At 42.2% G+C, this 19,878-nt stretch overlaps 1 protein-coding gene across 2 annotated transcripts in view; it reads right to left on the bottom strand.

The window, feature by feature from the left end:
- Positions 1-10,746: 10,746 nt before the first annotated feature.
- The window catches only part of CYRIA (CYFIP related Rac1 interactor A), a 132,208-nt gene continuing 123,076 nt past the window's right edge, over positions 10,747-19,878 (bottom strand). For both annotated transcript variants that reach the window (XM_068108294.2, XM_068108293.2), the window contains 3 exons: positions 18,089-18,215; positions 12,881-12,951; positions 10,747-11,586 (listed from right to left, as the gene is read on the bottom strand). In XM_068108294.2, coding sequence (XP_067964395.1) covers positions 11,523-11,586; positions 12,881-12,951; positions 18,089-18,215 — 262 coding nt within the window. In that variant the 3' untranslated portion in view covers positions 10,747-11,522. The remainder of the gene's footprint in view (positions 11,587-12,880; positions 12,952-18,088; positions 18,216-19,878) is intronic.

The raw sequence follows: 19,878 nt of genomic DNA on the forward strand, positions 1-19,878 counted from the left end.
CACTCTCAAATCACACATCATCCTCCTCCATCCTGAAATCACACATCATCCTCCTCTACCCCCAAATCACACATCATCCTCCTCCACCCTCAAATCACACATCATCCTCCTCCACCCTCAAATCACACATCATCCTCCTCCACCCACAAATCACCCTCCTCCACCATCAAATCACACATCACCCTCCTCCACCCTCAAATCACACATCATCCTCCTATCACACATCACCCTCCTCCACTCTCAAATCACACATCATCCTCCTCCACCTTCAAATCACACATCACCCTCCTCCACCCTCAAACCACACATCACCCTCCTCCACCCTCAAATCACACATCATCCTCCTCCATCCACAAATCACACATCATCCTCCTCCACCCTCAAATCACACATCATCCTCCTCCGTCCTGAAATCACACATCACCCTCCTCCATCCTCAAATCACACATCACCCTCCTCCATTATCAAATCACACATCACCCTCCTCCATCCACAAATCACACATCATCCTCCTCCATCCACAAATCACACATCATCCTCCTCCACCCTCAAATCACACATCTTCCTCCTCCATCCACAAATTACACATCACCCTCCACCCTCAAATCACACATCATCCTCCTCCACCCTCAAATCACACATCAGCCTCCTCCACCCTCAAATCACACATCACCCTCCTCCATCCACAAATCACACATCATCCTCCTCCACCCTCAAATCACACATCACCCTCGTCCCAATCACATCCCGTGCCCCAAATATCATTTCATTACACGACACCCAACACTCCCCCACTCGCCAACCCAGCAAATCACACATCACACTCCCCTACTCTGCATCACACCTTTCCCTCTTTTTACGACGCCGCTCACCAAGTCAGTCGCCGGAGGCATTAGATTTTCAGGTTGACCGTCTGTCCATGATCGGTTTTCGTTACCGCGATGACTTAAGAACGACTGAAGGGATCCAAGTCAAACTTGGTACAAGTATGTTTAATGATGTTAAGATTAACCGACTAGATTATGGGGTCAATAGGTCAAAGGGCCCGTTCCATAAAAATTCTGTTACCAAGCTAACTAGTGAACCAGTGATGGGATTTTAACCAAACTTGGTACAAGTACATATTATGATACAAAGATGAACTGATTAGATTATGGGGTCAAAGGTCAGAGGTCATGTTGGTAAAAATGTGATATTTGAGATAAAAATGTGATACTATGTTGGTAAAAATGTGATACTTGTGATAAAAATGTGATACTATGTTGGTAAAAATGTGATACTATGTTGGTAAAAATGTGATACTTGTGATAAAAATGTGATACTATGTTGGTAAAAATGTGATACTATGTTGGTAAAAATGTGATACTATGTTGGTAAAAATGTGATACTTGCGATAAAAATGTGATACTATGTTGGTAAAAATGTGATACTTGCGATAAAAATGTGATACTATGTTAGTAAAAATGTGATACTATTGTTATGAATTAGTCACTTCCGTTGTTGTGGTTCTCGTCCACTGTAAACATTTTTGGTTCCATGTACTGGTGTTGGGCTAGTGGCTAGGGTGCCGGCTAAGGATCCTAGGATCCTGGGTTCGAATCCCGGTCAATCGCTGAATTAACGCCAGGGGGGTTGACTCAGCCTGTCATCCTTCCGAGGTCGTGCAAATTGAGTACCAGTTCACTGGTAATTCCGTGCTTGTCGTTAAAGGCGGCAAAAAGGGTTGGCGTCAGGAAGGGCATCCGGCCGTAAAACATTGCTTCAAAAAGGGGACCGAAAAACAACAACAACCACAGTTCCCGAAAAAGGCCAACCCCTGCTTGCGGGGGAAAATGGCCTCTAAAGGTACTATTATTGTTATCGTTTAAGTGAATTGGAGATAACTGTTTTCAAAAGGTAAAAAAAATTAATGTTTTAAAAAGAAACCGGAAACCGGATCGGGACGAAGAAGAAGAGGAAGAAGAAGAGGAAAAGGAGGCAGAGTGAGTAAGGTGGAGAAGAGCCGAGCTGCTTCGAGGTCTTGAGCAAACGCTGGCGAACGGGGGTCACAAGTGAACTTTGGGTTTCCTGGGAAAGGGATTCCTGCGACAGAGTTGTTATCGCTGTGACAAATAAACCTGCGTGACAGGTTTTGCGGTTGATTCTGAAGAGAATCGTTGGAGTGCCGTTGCGCCTCGAGTACGGGCCGGTTGGCCGTTTTGCCTCGCGCCCGATTTCGCATCGCTCGAGGCTCTTCACCTCGCTTCAACCATTTCACCGCATCCAGACATTAACCTGGTGTGTGTGTGTAACATAGATTTTGAGTGGGAATTTGCGGTTCGCCGATTCGGAGCCGTTGAACGTCCATACCCAAAGGTGTGATTTCCCAGTCGCCTCTTGAGGACACCTTTGCCCATCTTTGGCAAAGAGGATGTTTTGGCAAATCCAATAATGGATCAAAGCTGACTGTCAACCGAACGGGATTCTGGTTTCGATACGTCATCGTTCTGACGATCACTGGAGCGTGGATCGACTTTGGCTTGATGCCAGGATAGAGACATTGGGAATGTTATTTTCGCTCACTTGGAGCACAGTGAGTTACATTGTACGAAACTGATGGTACCATCATAGGAATGATATATTGGTTGTACAATTGATTAATATTGTTATTGTACTGTTATTCTTGTGTGAACTTAATACAATACTTGTTTGTTGGTAACAATTGGTGTGGTTTCACGATTGATCTTTGACATACAGAATAACACATGTTTCTGCCATGACTCCTCTCGGGGCTCGGAGGTACACCGTGACCGGGGTTTGGGGAGGAGCACGTAACACTATGTTGGTAAAAATGTGATACTTGTGATAAAAATGTGATACTATGTTGGTAAAACAGCTGAATGGATTTAAATCAAACTTGGTACAAGTATGTATAATGATGTCAATGTGGGTGGTGGTATGTTGGTCGATGTCGTGACGTCACAGAACAACGAGGTGAAGGAAAAATTGGAGGATAAGAACATCGTATGAGGGGAGAAGTTGCAGGCTAAAGGGGGTTACAGGATCTTCTTCGCTTATATTAGATCCTTCCAAACTTCTCTAATCTCTGTCTCCTGTCATCCTTCCTTGTTATGCTTTGGGAAGCCATCGGATCTTTGGTGAACTCAAAAGGGTCTTCACGGTGAGACTAACCAAGTTCCATTGGTCGATAGGAACATACAATGAGCGTTTCCAAGGAGACCACGAATAATGACATGCAAGGTGTTGAAGCATTTGATATCAGATTTTTCTTGACCGTTTTTTTTCAGTACAAAGATCAGGGTTGGAATCCGGTACAAGGAGCATTGTTGAACACGACACACGCAATAAAAATGACCAGAAGCAATATTAAACGAAGAAGATGATCAAATATGAACACTCCCGGTTTGTGCTTACACAAAGTCAACGATGAACTAAATTTACACCAAGCTCGAAAAGGTGTTCTCACACCAACGTGGAGCTTATACACCGCTCGAGACCATGAGACCGACAAGGTCATCATCAGCCGAGCACCGTTTCATCTCGAGGTTTGGAAGTCGATTTGAGAGCAAAAGCTGAACTCATGTTCAAGCATATACATCAAGCCAAACATTTTAACCAACATATTCGAATCTCCTCGTCAGGAGCAAAAGGCCCAAGGAAGCTGCCTTTTTTTTAAGGAGTCGAATCAAAAGAAAATTTCAAACAAAAACATGTAGACAGGGGTTGTGTAGAGAGAGCGAGAGAGGTCGTGAGAGGAAAGTCATTGCAAAAGATATTTCCGGTTTAATCCATAAACAAGTTTTACTGGGAATATGCCCACAACTGATCACGTGATGCACAATTACCGATACATTTCAAAGCAAACTCCTCACCCATTGACAATGTATTGTGTTTTAACATCCAAGATAAATTCCTGCTTCACCATGTCGGTCATGACTGGGTGGTGTAGTCGATCCCGTCGGGTCAGGGTCGACAATCATTTTTACAAACAGGCAGCAATCGATGACTACAAACTATGTTCTTTCTTTCTTAATAATAACAACAACAATAATAATAATAACACTCGGGTGGGAGTATATTAATATCATCATCATCATCATCACCATAAATAGTACATTTCTCCCACCACCTCGAACATGTCGTTTTAATCAAACATTCAAATTCAAGTAACAATAATGGATCAATATTTCCTTATTTTGTCATTTATAGGATAAATCTCTGAACTCAACGGAATAAATCTTTGTCCATAAATTACAACCACGGCGTTATCGATAATTATATAAATGTTGTTGCTTTATTTATTTATTTATTTTGCTCCCCCGAATCCCACCTCTGTTACCAATCAATACCACAACTTTTAAGTCCTCCACCCAAAACACAACCCCCCTATTCCCACAACGTCAAGATGCTTTTTATTCGCACTTTGAACTTGAATTGCCACGCGAGTAGAAAAAGGCTTCCTAAGAAAAGAGCAGAAATCACACATCCGTCCAATAACCAGATCATAGGTTCGCAGATTCCTTCAACAAGTTAGAAATAAAACTAAAAAAATACTAAATATAAAACACGAGCCTTTGGATTCCTCGTTGGTTTAAACTGGAGGGTATAATTTAACTTGCAGTGTTGAGTAGTGCCAGGTTGCTTCGTACAAACGCACCTTTTGATATATATATATATATATATATATATACAGTGCGTATCAAAAAAAACGTAATCCGAATTCAAGGGCTTAATATGCAAAGGTTATTTAGTTTGACAATTTACATGTGGTTTACCAATTATGAGGAGCTCCTCAGCTTTCCATTGATGCCTTTCATGCATCATTGCTGTCACACATGACCGAGTACGTGTTCATTGAAAATGACATGTTTAAATCGCATTTTTACAAGTTTGGCTAATCGGTGCAAGACAGTTTTAAATGGACGCATTACTTGTCGACTGCCAAGTTGATTATGTAAAATTGTTAAGCTGGTCTGGTAATCGTTGGTTGCGTCATGCTTTGTTTAAGATGGGTATTTAAGATGGGCCTACAGTGTATGGGTTTAGAGACAGTCGGAGTCATTGAAAAGATGGTTCAACTTACGACTGAACAGCGGACCTTCGTGGTTACAACCTTTCACCAAACTGGAGGTTTGCAGCGAACTCGTGATGCGTTCAGGGAACGTTTCCCAGAACGGGAGCCTCCAGCAGCCAAAACCATCTGAGCGAATGTTAGAAAATACCAAGAGCATGGCACTAGCCTCAACCACAACATGGGGAATTCTGGTAGGAGGCACACTGGGCAATCGGAAATGAACATTGCAGCAGTAAGGCAGCAAATTTTGGAGCATCCTAAGGATACCAGCGCAAGACGAAATGGAACGGGATTGCCTTCGGCAACATTCAACCTAATCACAAGACTGGACCTCCACCAACATCCATATTGGATTCACATCCGGCATCAACTTACGCCAGGGGATTTTGCCAGGATGCTGGTGCTTGCCGGATGGTTGATAGCACGTTGCGAAGCAGATGTCAATTTCCTGCGGTATCTCGTTATCGGCGACGAAGCTGCTTTCGCCATGGATGGCAAGGTCAATACCCCCAATGTTCTTGAATATGCACCGACAGGACAACCCCCGGAATTTAATTTTGACACCAACATGAATCGACAAAAGTGGACTGTTTGGTTGGGACTTTGTGGAAGTGGTCAGGTGATCGGACCATTTTTCTTTCAAAGGAATGTCAATGGTAACAGGTATCTGCAGATTATCATTGATGAAGTTTTACTGCAGCTGGAGGAGAACTTTGAGCGACAGGTTCGTGGTGTCTTCAGATATCTCTGGTGGGGCCAGGACGGCGCCCCAGCACATCGTCTTATCGCTGTCCATGATCGATTGAGGGAACTCTTTGGAGATTGAGTCATCACCCTCAACCATGCAGTGGAATGGCCGCCAAGATCACCTGACCTCACACCATGTGATTATTTCCTTTGGGGACATTTAAAGAACAAGGTGTTAGTAACTCCTCCCCGTGATCTTGACGAATTGCAGGGCCGTATTCGACATGAAGTGGATGCTTTGCGCAGTGACCCGGCTATGGTAAGACGAGCAGTTCAGGGCATGCTCCGCCGCTGTGAGCTTTGTGTTGAAAGGGGAGGTGGACATGTTGAAGGTGTGGGTGCATAAAGGCCAATCATTCCTGAGAAAAGTTCACATCTGACGTTCATTTTGCACCAATTATCCTGTCTTGCACCAATTAGCCAAACTTGTAAAAATGCGATTTGAACTTGTCATTTTCAATGAACATGTACTCGGTCATGTGTGACAGCAATGATGCATGGAAGGTATCAATGGAAAGCCGAGATCTCCTCTTAATTAGTAAACCACATGTAAATTGTCAAAATAAATAACCTTTGCATATTAACCCCTTGAATTTGGATTACCTTTTTCTTGGTACGCACTGTATATATATATTATATATATATTATTTATATATATATTATGTATATATATATTATATATATATATATATATATATATATATATATGTATATGTATATATATATATATATATATATATATATATATATATATATATATATACATACAGTATATATATATATATATATATGAACATGCTTATACACAAACAAAAATGACTAACTCAACCTGAAAACGCCTTACGTTTAAAACTGATTGTGGTCATATTGCAGCATTTTGCCTTTTTCTTTGTTTACATTCGACTTATTCAAGCCAGGGAAGAGGAAACATTCACGTCGGGACAATCGGTTTAGATGAACACACAGTGGCATTGAGATGAAACAGTTATTCAATCACAACCAGTTCCACTGTGATGGTCAATTGGAGTCTCCAAAAAGTTGAAAAGGATGCAGAGATTTATAACGTGTGTGTGTGTGTGTGTGTGTGTGTGTGTGTGTGTGTGATATATATATATATATATATATATATATATATATATATATATATATATATATATATATATATATATATATATATATATATATATATATATATATATACTGTATATATATATATATATATATATATATATATTGAAGACATTTGGATTAGAGCTGAAATTATGAATATGAGACAAGGGTACAGAATATCATCTTTTATTTCTTGGTATCTCTATACATGTATGTTTTACCATTGTAGAACAACATCACTTTTTATGTTCAGCCCCACATTTTAGGTAAGCATAGTATCAGAACAGATTAACTTAAAGTAAATTCAAGTCGTATAATAGTTAGTATTTGGTTGCATATCCATGAAATGTAATAACTGCATTGAGTCTGTGACCCATCGACATCAACAAACTCATCAAATCTTTCTTTGAGATGCTTTGCCAAGCCTTTACTGAAGCCATTTTCAGTTGTTGTTTGTTTTGGGGGTTTCTGACTTTTGTCTCTTCTTCAGCAAGTGAAATGCTCCATTGGATTTAAATCAGGAGATTGACTTGACTCGTCTAAAACTTTCCACTTTTTCCCCTGATGAACTCCTTGGTTGTGTTGGTCGTGTTTGGGTCATTGTCTTGCTGCAGGTGAAGTGCCGTTCAATGAGTTTGGAGGTATTTTCTTGTGCATAGGCAGAAAAAATGTCCCTCTCCACTTCCGAATTCATTCCACTGCTAGAAACACGAGTTACATCATCAATAAAGATGAGTGCACCAGTTCCAAAAACAGCCATGCAAGCCCAAGCCATAACACTACCTCCATCATGCTTCACAGATGAGGTGGTATTTTTTTTTAAGTACATGGGCTCCGGCTCGTAATATAGCACACACACACACACACACACACACACACACACACACACACACACACACACACACACACACAAAGACATACTGATGAGACAAACACTGAACAGCCACTGAGCTTAGGGGAAGTGCCGTCACTAACGTCATTTCCTGGGATACTCTGGGTATCAGCGACGTCATAACAATGGCGCCGCTTTTCTCACTGTACTCAGCGGGACATTTCCTCAAGAAATGAATTTCCTCAAGAATTTCCTCTTCCCCATAAATGCCAACCAAATGGGATTGTCCATGCTATACCTCTTCAAGCAAGAAAGCAGCACATACGATTTTATAGTCTCCAGTATGACTTGAACCAGTCCAAACTGGATGGGTGTTTTTTAGGAGCCAAAATCTCCTTATTGGATGGCCGTTGGCTCCCTATGGGAGCTCATACACCCTTTTCCAGGTATTGTCTTTAGTCCTGCAGGTCGTCAAAGTCACCATCTCCACCAGCAAAACCAGTGAGGTGTCGGTTGAGTCGTCGACAACCCGACCTTGCGGGATGGATGCTTTGGATCATATGCAGTTCCATCCTTTATCCACACTCTCGCATTTCCATCACTTTGGTAAAGGTTTATCTTGGTCTCAGTTGTCTATAAAACTTTGGTCCAGAACTCTACTGCCTCACCTCTGTACTTCCTGGCAAATTCTAATTGGGCCTTTCTATTTTTGGTGCTGATGAGAGGTTTACATCTTGCGGTGTAGCCTTTTAATCCTGCTGTCGAAGTCTTCTATGAATGGTTGACAGTAATTTGATCCCTGTATTCTAGAGGTTGTTGGTGATGTTACTGACAGTTGTTTTATGTTTTTTCTTCACAGCTCTGATGATTTTTCTGTCATCAACAGCAGTTGTTTCCATTATCCAACCTGGCAGTTGTCTATTGCTTAGTACACTCGTTGTTTATTTTTTTTTTCAAGATATTCCCAATTGTTGTATTTCCTATGCCCAATTTTTGTGTGATGGTTCGAATTGAATTATTCTGTTATTTCAGCTTCCAATTTGCTTGCTTTTCTTTCACAGAGTTCTCTGGTCTTCATGTTTGTTTATGCCTACTGACTCCCAAGACAAAAGCAAAGGCTAAAACCAAGACTAGACATTCACAGCTCTTCTATGTGTGACCATTTATTCCAATATTTATGCTTACCAAAAATGGAGGACTGAACGTAAAACGTGCTATTGTTCTACAATGGTAAAACATATATGTATAGAAATACTAAGAAATAAAAGCTGGCCTTCTGCACTCTTGCCTCATACTTATTTTGATATCAAATCCAAATTTCTTGAATATACAGCAATAACAACAAATTTGACTTAAATGTTCCAACACTTATGGAAAGCAATATATACATACATATATATATATATATATATATATATATATATATATATATATATATATATATATATATATATGTATATTTGGCCCCATGTATTCCCACCGTCTTGTGGTGTCAGCCAAGGACTGATCCCAAAGGCCTGACGCTTGACTTAAGGTTAGGGCAATAATTTGTAATTTATTCAGGGTGCTGGCGATAACTCGCCTAATGTTCCGAAAGACATCTTTAACTTCTACTAGTGCTGGTTGACGGTTCCTCCAGCCTAACGTCCATCAGAGAGATGGCACACACATGGTCATGGATGCCTTGCCCTATATGTGAAACACCAGGATAGGAGTTTATAGCTCCGCCAAGATTGGAACCCAGACTAAAAGGTGTGTGCATACCTCGAAGCTGTCCTGCTAGCGTGTGTGTGCACATGTAACTGCAGTACAACCCATCATATCTTTTGGTGGAGGGAAATCCATATCCAAGTTTTTAGACAGCTAGGCAAATGGATAGATTAACCAGCGAATAAACTGCATGTAGGAAAGGGCATACGCGATCCGAATAATGCACGGCAGACATTCAACTTGACATTAATTTATACATTCTTGTTGTGATTGACAAGATGCCGATTGACTATTTGGCATGAACACTATGGCTTGGGAACCAGTGCTTTGCAACACCGACAGCAATTTTAACACCGGCGATCTTTGCAACTGGATAATTTGATGGTGACTTGGTGAAAATTGGTCTGTGGTTGGACTTTGGAATTATGTTGCTCGATTGTCTGACCTAACACTGCTCGCAGAATTTGAACAGTGCATTCATTATTGCAGAGAGAAAATGTGGCAGTGACGCCCCCTGTTGGCCAGATTGGCCAGGACTAGGTTTTATGTTGTAGGAATTGTGCAGGCCTTGCTTGGGTTTTTTGTTTTGTTTCAAGTTGGAGGTTATTACCAGACCTACAAATTGAGCTTCTGCTCATGTTGGAATCCATTCCACCATCACTATATTGTGCATTAATTATATACAAAAACTGACGCGCAACTACTATATGCAACCGTTGCGGTGGGACCATCGACATTGAAGCTCCATTGCTCTATTCAACAAACACAGTGTCATACAATAAGCCAAATAAATGGATGTGAAAAATATTGGGCAGTGGTGAGAAAAAGGTGGCTAAAATGAAGGATAACATTCCGGAATGCCCACAATGTCGATACCTGTTGTTGTTGGTCCCATAGCACGGCTATTAAAGAATCAATCAGCTACAAACAAATGGAACACACACACACTCACACTCACTCTCTCTATCTCACACATATATTAATTCTCCCTCTTTCCCTCCATTTCTCTCTCTCCCCCTCTCCCCTTCCCCCACTCTCTCCATCCATCCATCTCTCTCAAAGAACAGCAACTACTCAAATAACTTTACCGCTATGTTGCATGCATGGGACAACTTGCTTCTGGGAAAAAGAAAAACATCCACAGCACACACGTATACAGCAACGCATCAACTTCACAGGGATAGGTTTGGGAACGCAAAGTGCCAAATTAGTTGGGAAGCTTCTTTGGGAAGTTGGGAATACTTTAATGCAAATCTTGTCTGATTCACATGTGTTGAAAGTTTTTGAAAAGGATTTATTAATGCGGCGCACTCCCCTCAACCACACGTTGTTGTGTCACTTTTCGCTCAGGCTCTAACTTAAGCTAAGTGTATATGCTGCTTGCAATACCTGGGGGAGGGGAGGGTAGGGAGGGTAGGTGGTGGGTACGCATCAAGCCACCATGTTACTATTGTTGAAAATACTAATCTTAAACTTCCTCATAATATGGTGATTTCTGCCACGTCGCTGCCTTCCTAAAAAGACAGAGTGCTACAAGGCCCATACGATCTGTGTGCCGTTGAATATACCTTTACCACGAGGGGTACTTATTTACAAACCCTAATTTAGTACCCAACGCAACTGCAATTATTGTATTTGCAACAGGTATTCACCTACAAATCCATTTCCAAAGCAAGCTGGCTGTGCTTGCGAATGTGCAAACCCGGTTGTGTGACAAGAATCGATGACCTGATCGAACAGAAGCTTATGAGCTGATCGACCCCCGACACCAGACCCGCGATTCGATGCGAGAACAGCAGCAGTCAGCCCCGTCGCGCAGCAGATTCAGCATCACCGCTTTGCCACAGTGACTGCCACAACTAGTCCTGCTTAGAGAGGGCCTGTTCAAAATACCGCCCAACTTAATAACATTTACATCATGCACAACAAAACGAGCTCACTTGTAGATATCGCAGCGTAAAAATACAGCCACACAGGAACATTTAACCGCAGCCAACATCCGAGGTGAAACATCGGCAGGAATATTTAAAATCCGTTCGATCCTCCTCTTCACTGGAGCATGCTCTTTATCTGTTTTGAGGTCGTCTCGTCATTCAGGTGCTTCGTCGTATACCTGTGACAAAGCAAAAAAAACACGACTGCTTTACCACTCATTTTTTTTCATGTAAGCATTTGTCATCCGTTGTGAAACACCAATAAAAATAACAATATTCTGATTGAAGTTCATCATAACATATATAATTTGGTGTGAATGCGTGTGGTGTTTGACTTATATCCACTCCGAAATCGGTGGACAGAATTAGTTGCAATTTGTGGGTGGGTGTGCTTGTGAAGGTTTCAGGCATTAAAATGAAAAAAAAAAAAAAATCAATCGTGAACATTCGGGAGGGGATGACGACGCAAATTCTTTATGTAAATGTGTATCGTGTAGCGCCACCTGGTGGGAGAATGTATTACAAGCCCCAAAGGTTTACAGTATTTTTTATAGTTTCTCTGTATAAAATCCTAATAGAATTGAAAACTACTTCGGCCAATTTATGTAGTGCTCTATTTTGTAAGCACTTCTCAACCGCTTGACAAAATGTGTTGAAACGTGGTGGTTGTACTCGGGGTGTGCATAGGAATGTTCTAATAAGTTGGGATGGCCACCTCCAACCTAAAGCAGATCGAGTTGAAAATTGGTGGTTATACTTGGGTCCGGGAGGATTTTAGGCATTAAAATAAATTCAGAGTTGCGAAGGTTTGAGAGGGGGAAGACAATGCAAATTCTCTATGGAAATGTACATCGTGTAGCCGGCATAACACAAGCTTAAAGCTGCCACCTCCCTCGTCCTTTGCAAATCCAGTAGGAAGCAATGTTTCTAGTTAATACAATCCAGTTGTTGGTGTTGTTTTTAACCATTATTATGGCTTTTTGGGAAGCATTATTCACTCTTGAACTGATAATACAGCTCAGAAGTAGCGTATTCACCTTTGAGCCATCCAGCCTGGGTTTTATTCCCAGCCTGACTTTAAACTGTCATCCTGGTTCCCTGCAGGCTGGGCATGGCATTTGAAGAGTCGGATAGGCATGAAGTTAAGTGTCCCGTCTGATAGCAATCGCTACTGGTAGTTTAAACAGTCCGTAGTGTTGTTCATAACGAGGTGGCGCCCGGCCAAATTCCTGCACCAATGACGGCTGGGAAGGACAAAGCCAAACTACCGAGTGTATCATCTGCCTTGAGACTGCTTTCGGCAGCGGCAATGCTCTACAATGAATATGGAGGTTGGGTTTGATCAAATTAGCTCTTAAAAGTTTGGAGGAGAGGGAGTTCATAACATTTTACGACAAGTTAATGGTATCATGCTTCAGTCAGGGTGCATAACAAACACCCCATGTGATAAGTGGTATCCAGTACAACAATTACCTCAGGGCGTTTAGTAAGCCTTCGACGCTGTTTGGTGGCTGGTCTTTCAAAACCTTAATACATCCTTTCATCTGTGGATAAAACAACAAACCGACAACATCAGAAAGAATAACCGAGGGCTGTAACGATCGGATCATATATTGCACAATTTCAGTTGTCCCTATCCACTGCGAGAATGTGAATGGTTTGAATCGATCCCCATGATGACCAATTAAAAACGTGCCCTCTGATCTGCACATGACCCACTGGATGTTTGGGTGGGTCAGATTGATACCACCCTATCAGCGCAAAGCTCTTGATGGTGGGATCCAATGTTCAAATCCCACCTACTGTTTTGACTGGTTCATATTATTCCTTGTAATTCCTTAGTGCTTATCCGCTGTACTATCGAAAGAAATCCTACCTAAATCCTACCTTATTACCTACCTTATTCTACCTTAAATCCTACCTTATTCTACCTTAAATCCTACCTTATTCCTTAGCCTGGTGTTAGCTTAGCGGTTAGGGTGCTGGCTTGGGATCCTAGGATCCTGGGTTCGAATCCCGGTTGATTGCTGAATGAACACCAGGAGGGTTGACTCAGCCTGTCATCCTTCCGAGGTCGGCAAATTGAGTACCAGGTCACTGGTAATTCCCTGTGTGTCGCAAGAGGGGACTAACAGGGTTGGCGGCAGAAAGGGCATCCGGCCATAAAACATTGCTTCAAAAAGGGGGACAGGGTGCCCCAAAAAGGCCAACCCCTGCTCTGTGGGGAAAAATGGCCTCTAAGGGTGGTTCATATTATTCCTTGTAATCCCATCCACTGTCTCTTGAGGGACACTGATGCCCCCAATGTCCTTGTTCCACATAATGAATTATGTACCAGCTCAGCCTTAGATAATTCCAAAGAGAACAAAAAAAAACAACTTTACGTACGACATTAACTCGATTTGTTGGAGAATATATCCCTGAAAGACAAAACACTGCCATGTAATAATTATTGAAGCAATGCATGTTCCAGACGTGTTTAGGTAGGATTTCTTTCGATAGTACAGCGGATAAGCTCTCATATTTTAACAAATTGTGCATTTTTTGAGAAAAGCATGAAATTTCTAGCATAGTTAGTATATACCATAAGGTTTATTTTCAGATGTGGAGGGAAGTCAGATTTGACCTCTGAGGACCGTGAGAGGTCAAATCCAAAATGGCCACCAGTCCACCTGGTCTAATAATCAAACGTGCTTATATGTGTCATTTCCAACTAAATTGGGGATGCCCATTCATTTGGTGATACTTTTGAGATCGCCAGAACTCAAGGACATGCATTTAGGTCACGGTCAAGGTCAAATTACGTTAAATATCTATTTTTATGATACTGCAGTTGGAACTGCTATTGGAAAAAGTTCATTTGAACTTTTAAAACTTTATTTTTTTCAGGTACAGGGATAGGTACAGAACATCCAAAGACCAGAAATGATGAAAAAAAAGTGTTTACACTGCAAGGAATGATGCAATAACCTCTGAAAAAATAACTGTAGTTAACCAGTTAACCAAGTATGTCCACAAAAGCTTACATTAAATCAAGTGCAATGATGAAAATTGGTAATGATCTAAATCTAACAGTCTCCAGAACAGAAGCACAGTGCAGTGCACTTGAATGCAGCTTTGGCACACTTGCAGCGTCCAGTGCACCCTTTCTTGCAGCCACAGTCGATCAATTCATGGCACGATTTTGATGCTTCAGCAAGAGTGGTCCAAAGAGGCTGCCACCCAGTTGTCTCCTTTGTCCAGCCCCAGTCAGGTGGGTCTGGCATCTCTGGATCCATGACCAATGCCTGGTTACAACAGTTGGCCTGGTAGCAAATGCGCTTGATGTGCTGCTTGAGTGTTGCCTGGGTTGGAGGAATGTTCTCTAGAGTTCTACACTTCTGTGTGAAGAGCTGTTTCCTGGCATCATTCACTTCCGTGCTCTCACTGGTTCGGTCGTACATCAGCACCACAAATCGCTCTAGCAGTAACATTGAGCCTTCACTGACCTCACTTGGCATGCCTAGGAGTTCATTGAAAGCATCATTCACCTCTGGGCATCCCCAATTTAGTTGGAAATGACACCTATAATGTTTTTCTACACTATTTGGTTCCAAAATTAAGCGCGTTTGAGCATTAGACTCGGTGGACTGGCGGCAATTTTGGATTTGACCTCTCACGGTTCTCAGAGGTCAAATCTGACTTCCCTCCACATCTGAAAATAAACCTTATGGTATGCACTAACTATGTTAAAAATGTCATGCTTTTCTCATAAAATGCACAATTTTTGTGTTTATCTGCTGCACTACGATGAATTGCAAGTTTCAAAAGGTTTTACATTGCACAAGTAATCCATCAAATTGTTTTTTTCTTCGGAAAATTACATGCCCAGATCAGGAATTGAACCCAGGTCCTCTGGAAAACTGGACCAGAGCTCTGCCATCTGAGCTATTTTCCCACATATATCAATGTAATTATTTAATCCTGTTCATTCATCTAATTGCTTCACTACGCCCCCAGTGGTGTTTATAATAGAGGACATGGATTTGTCCCCTCCATTGGAAGAAGACCCTCTAGTGTTCAGGCCATTGGTGCTCCTGTGGTTGGCAGCGAGTGCCCCGGAAGCATTGACAGAAAGAGAGAGGCAATCATATCTGTGGGAAAATTGCATGCTCAGCCAGGGTCGCCTAGACAGCTCAGATGGCAGAGCACAGGTATGGTTTTCCAGAGGACCTGGGTTCGATTCCTGATTTGGGCACGTAATTTTCCCACATATTTCAATTTAATTATTTAATCCTGTTCATTAATCCAAGTAATTAATCGGTCGGCGGAGATTATGTTTTCACCCAGTCTGTCTGTGAACATGATATCTCAAAAAGTCATGGACTTATTCGGACGAAACTAGGTGGACAGGTTGGTTGTATGACAAAGATGAATCGAATCAGTTTTGGTGAAGATCCGAATCCGCATCCGGACACGAGAAAAAATTTTTTAAAGTGATTATTCGCCATTAAGAAATGGGGCCAAAACAATATACGGGATAGCATGATATCTCAAAAAGTTGTGGACTGATTCTGACGAAACTTGGTAGATGATTTGGGTAAGTGAAAGGAACAAGCCGATTAGATTTTGGTTCAGATCCGGATCCAGATCCGGCCTATGAGTGGGATAGAAACCATAAACTGTTCAGCCTGGCGGAAGTATGTGCTCTACTGAGTGCCATTCGTGTTTTAAAATGCTTGCATCTTCCCGTTCAGATTACTCTAAGGGAATATACTTCTGCTTTTGAATGTCTGACAGGATGGTGCACAGGTCGCACACTTAACTTTCAGCTGTATAGCATGGGTTCAATCCCAACCTGACCACAAACTGTCAGATTGATGCTTCACAGGCATGGCATTATATCATAAAGCTGTCCCTCGGATATCAGGTGCGCATTAAGCTGTTTATTCCCATGTGCTAGTATCATCTAGTGGATGCTAAATAACTCCTGATCATATCTTTTGATAAGAATTTGCACATTATAACTGGCACTCTGAACAATTTACAAATCCCTGCCACTTTCAGTCGAACGTCAGGCCTGTGCAGCTGGTTTGTCAAAGACCTGGGCCAAAAACATTCCCCAGCTGATCCTACAAAAAGGTGGGAATAACTAGGGCCATTAAAAGATGTAGTAGAGTGCATTTGGTGCTTTCAAAAAAATTCTTTTTAGAAACATCATGGGTTATGTACGTTTGAACAAGCAATCAAACAGGCCTGCAACCGGATGTTAAGGGATACAAAAGCTCCTTAACTCCCCTCCTCCTCTCTTCCCCCAAACTCCAACCGCTGTAGGATAGCATTGTTCACACACTAAAGCTGGACTTTGGGAAGGCCATACGTAGCCAGTTTGTGTGTGAAAAAAAATGCTGCCATAGAGAACAGGCTTTGTTCTGCTCTTTTGCAGCAGGTTTCAAGCGCTGGTGTGAGAGAGCACCCAATTTCACAGCCAATGTTCTCACCTCACCCACGTATCGCAAAAGCAACTGGTTGCTTTGTTTTATTGTTTAATTGTTATTATTGTTTTTGTTTTTTAACCTTTTACACCTGCAAAGTCACACCTTCATTTCGCGCCATTTTCTTTTTACGATTCTACGGCCCAATTTTGTGTAAGGCATCGATGCATTAAAATATTGCAATACATTGCCAATTAAATACATGTTTTTCCTATCACGAATGCTTCTAGCCATACATAAAATCCCCAGGTGGTAAGAATGGATGGATAATGCACAATGCCACCGCACAGAACCGTTTAACGAAGAACAGGCAGAACCGCGCGGCAATAGCCATCAACTATCAAGTGAAAACAAGTCGAAATGAAGAGGTTGCAGGGTGATCAGAGCAAACATCTCAGGAGGATGTGGGCCTGGAAGATGTGCTCGTAATGAATATCCAGGAGGACAATGGGTGATGGAGGGAAACTGTGACATTTACCGCTACAACCTCCTAATTAGCAGCAGCGATATGATAATTGCTCTACTGTCTCTTCTGTAGCTTGCAGGTGTTTGCGATGTAGTAGTGTGCCCGCTAACTCGGCCTTGCCTCAAATGCATTGGGCCCTTTTTGGATCATCCGTAAAAACCTCCTGCATTTCCACGTCGACGTCTCAAATCCATCAATGTAACAGTCAAGAGCCGAGGTTATATTCCTCGATTCCATTTTAACCCACGCAAGAAAATGGAGCCTGCATGGACCGTATCAAACATTTCACCAATAATTCTCATGCAACGGGTTCCCTTGAGCAATGCACTAAACGCAGTTCGAGGCAATAACTATGTTCCAGTACCATCCCCATGCATACGGCGATGGATGCACGCACGGCTCTGCAATCCTGCCGAGGCAGACCCGAAGCAATGAATACAAAACGTTTCCATCCAGAGCTGAAAGAATGGGTATAATGAAACACCAAGAGCAAAGAGAAAAGGGATATGGTGGGGTGGCACATGTACCATAGATAATAATTCACAAGAGGGGTTTATGATCATGTGCAAGTAATTGAACGTTTAAAGTGCTTATTATGAGCAGCTGTTTTTGTATACAATGGCCTCGGATTCTTGGTTATACATTGGGCCCCATTGACGGCACCAAACCAGCACAAAAGCTTACTTTGAATGGTGTATTCGTAAGGGATAGTGTATTCTGCGTGCGACAGAGGCAGCTTACATCAATCTTTGACGTCCTGGCGAAGGCACCAACTGGGTGCACGTGGTCGTACAGAATGATGACTCCCACCATGACGCGCAGGCAAAAGGACGCCGTGTGCTCGCTCGTAAAACGGCTCCGGTATTCACTGTTATGAAAACACGCAACACAGAAGCCCCAGGACATTCATGGATCAGGTCCAAAGTACATGCTTTCATTCGACGGTGGAAGAATTAAATTCTCATTAGATCATCTATCTAAGTTGTATATTAAAAATGAGAAACATACCCTTGCCAAGACATTCGAGTAGCCTAGCAAAGTGTACCGTTTTCCTCCAGTATAGCATTTGATTAAATTGAGGCGAGGGTCAAACATTACTTCCATATGCAGAGTGACATGCTTGAAACATTGAACACAAAAGCAACATTCAAGGTGCACAAAAAGTGAAATGTCTTTCAGGTTTTGCTTTCCCTGCCACACACTTTGAAGCAATGGCTTTTGTCATTCTCTTTACTAGCAACGGTACCCGCCCAATGGGCGGGGCTTCAATTGGAAAGCCCAAATGAAAAGGCAAAATATCAGAAATTGAAGGCTTTTTATTTTAAACGATTCATATAAACATCCGTTGAATCATATCACATGCAAATCATCAAAATCTAAACAGTACATGGCGCCCATTTTGAAAAAAGATTGAATTCTGCAAAACGGAAGCGGCCGCTACACGCCTTTCTCAGTCGCACGTTTATGTGTGAAGAGTGCGCGCCGAATCTGTAACACGGAAGCCGCCGCTACACCTGTTTCTCAGTCGCTTTGCACACGCTGCCGTGTTACTTCGGAGCCGCACGTTTATGTAGGAAGAGTTCGTCAGGAGTCGATCTACTCTTTCCTGGTACGTAGAATAAACAGTATTTGTAGAATTTCAACAAAAGCCACATCACTGTTCATATCGGTAAATATTATTCCTTCGTGTTTGGAAAAACTGGAAAATTGGAAAATTGGAAAACTTGGAAAAACAATATAGCCTATTTTACTCCCAGGGGTCCCAGGAATACCCACCCAAAATATCGTTGCGATCGGTTGAGCCGTTTTTGCGGTACCTTCGCACGGACAGACGGACATTTGGTGAATTATAGTAAGATGAATGAGGACTCTTTATTTAATTATTTATTTTTCCGTATTCTGCCTGTAGTTGCTTGGCTGCATCATTTTCTGGGGCGCGGCTCAGCCGCTGATGCAATACCCCCTTTACCAGTAAGCTGGTATTCATTTTGCCGACCTCGGAAGGATGACAGGCTGAGACGACCCACCTTGTGTTAATTCGATGGTAAAACAGGGGCTTGAACTCAAGACCCTGGGATCTTAAGCTAGGGCCAACCCATATAAAGCCTTCAATAAAGCCTTCAACAGCTCTACTGGACTAATTTTGCACCATCTCTCTGGCTCCGACCTCACTCTCTCTGACCACCTAGCCATCACTCTGACCATCAACATCCCCACCCCAGCACCAAGGCATTATCGCACTATCAACTTCCGTAAGCTAAACGCTCTTTCACCTACCTCATTCTCATCGACCCTCTCTGAAAAAATGTCCACTTCTCCCTTCGTTGACCTCCACACCCCTTCTGACCTCACTGACTACTACAACCACACTCTCTCCTCCTGCCTTGACCAACTTGTGCCTATAAAAACCAAAACAGTTTCTTTCACCCATTCTGCTCCCTGGTTTACCCCTGAACTCCGCCTGATGAAAACTCGTGCTCGCCAACTTGAAAGACTCCGCAATAAAACAGGTCTCACAGTTCACTCCCAGG

Source organism: Myxine glutinosa, chromosome 2 (assembly GCF_964187855.1).
Source record: "Myxine glutinosa chromosome 2, kmMyxGlut1.1, whole genome shotgun sequence".
NCBI lineage: Eukaryota > Metazoa > Chordata > Myxini > Myxiniformes > Myxinidae > Myxine > Myxine glutinosa.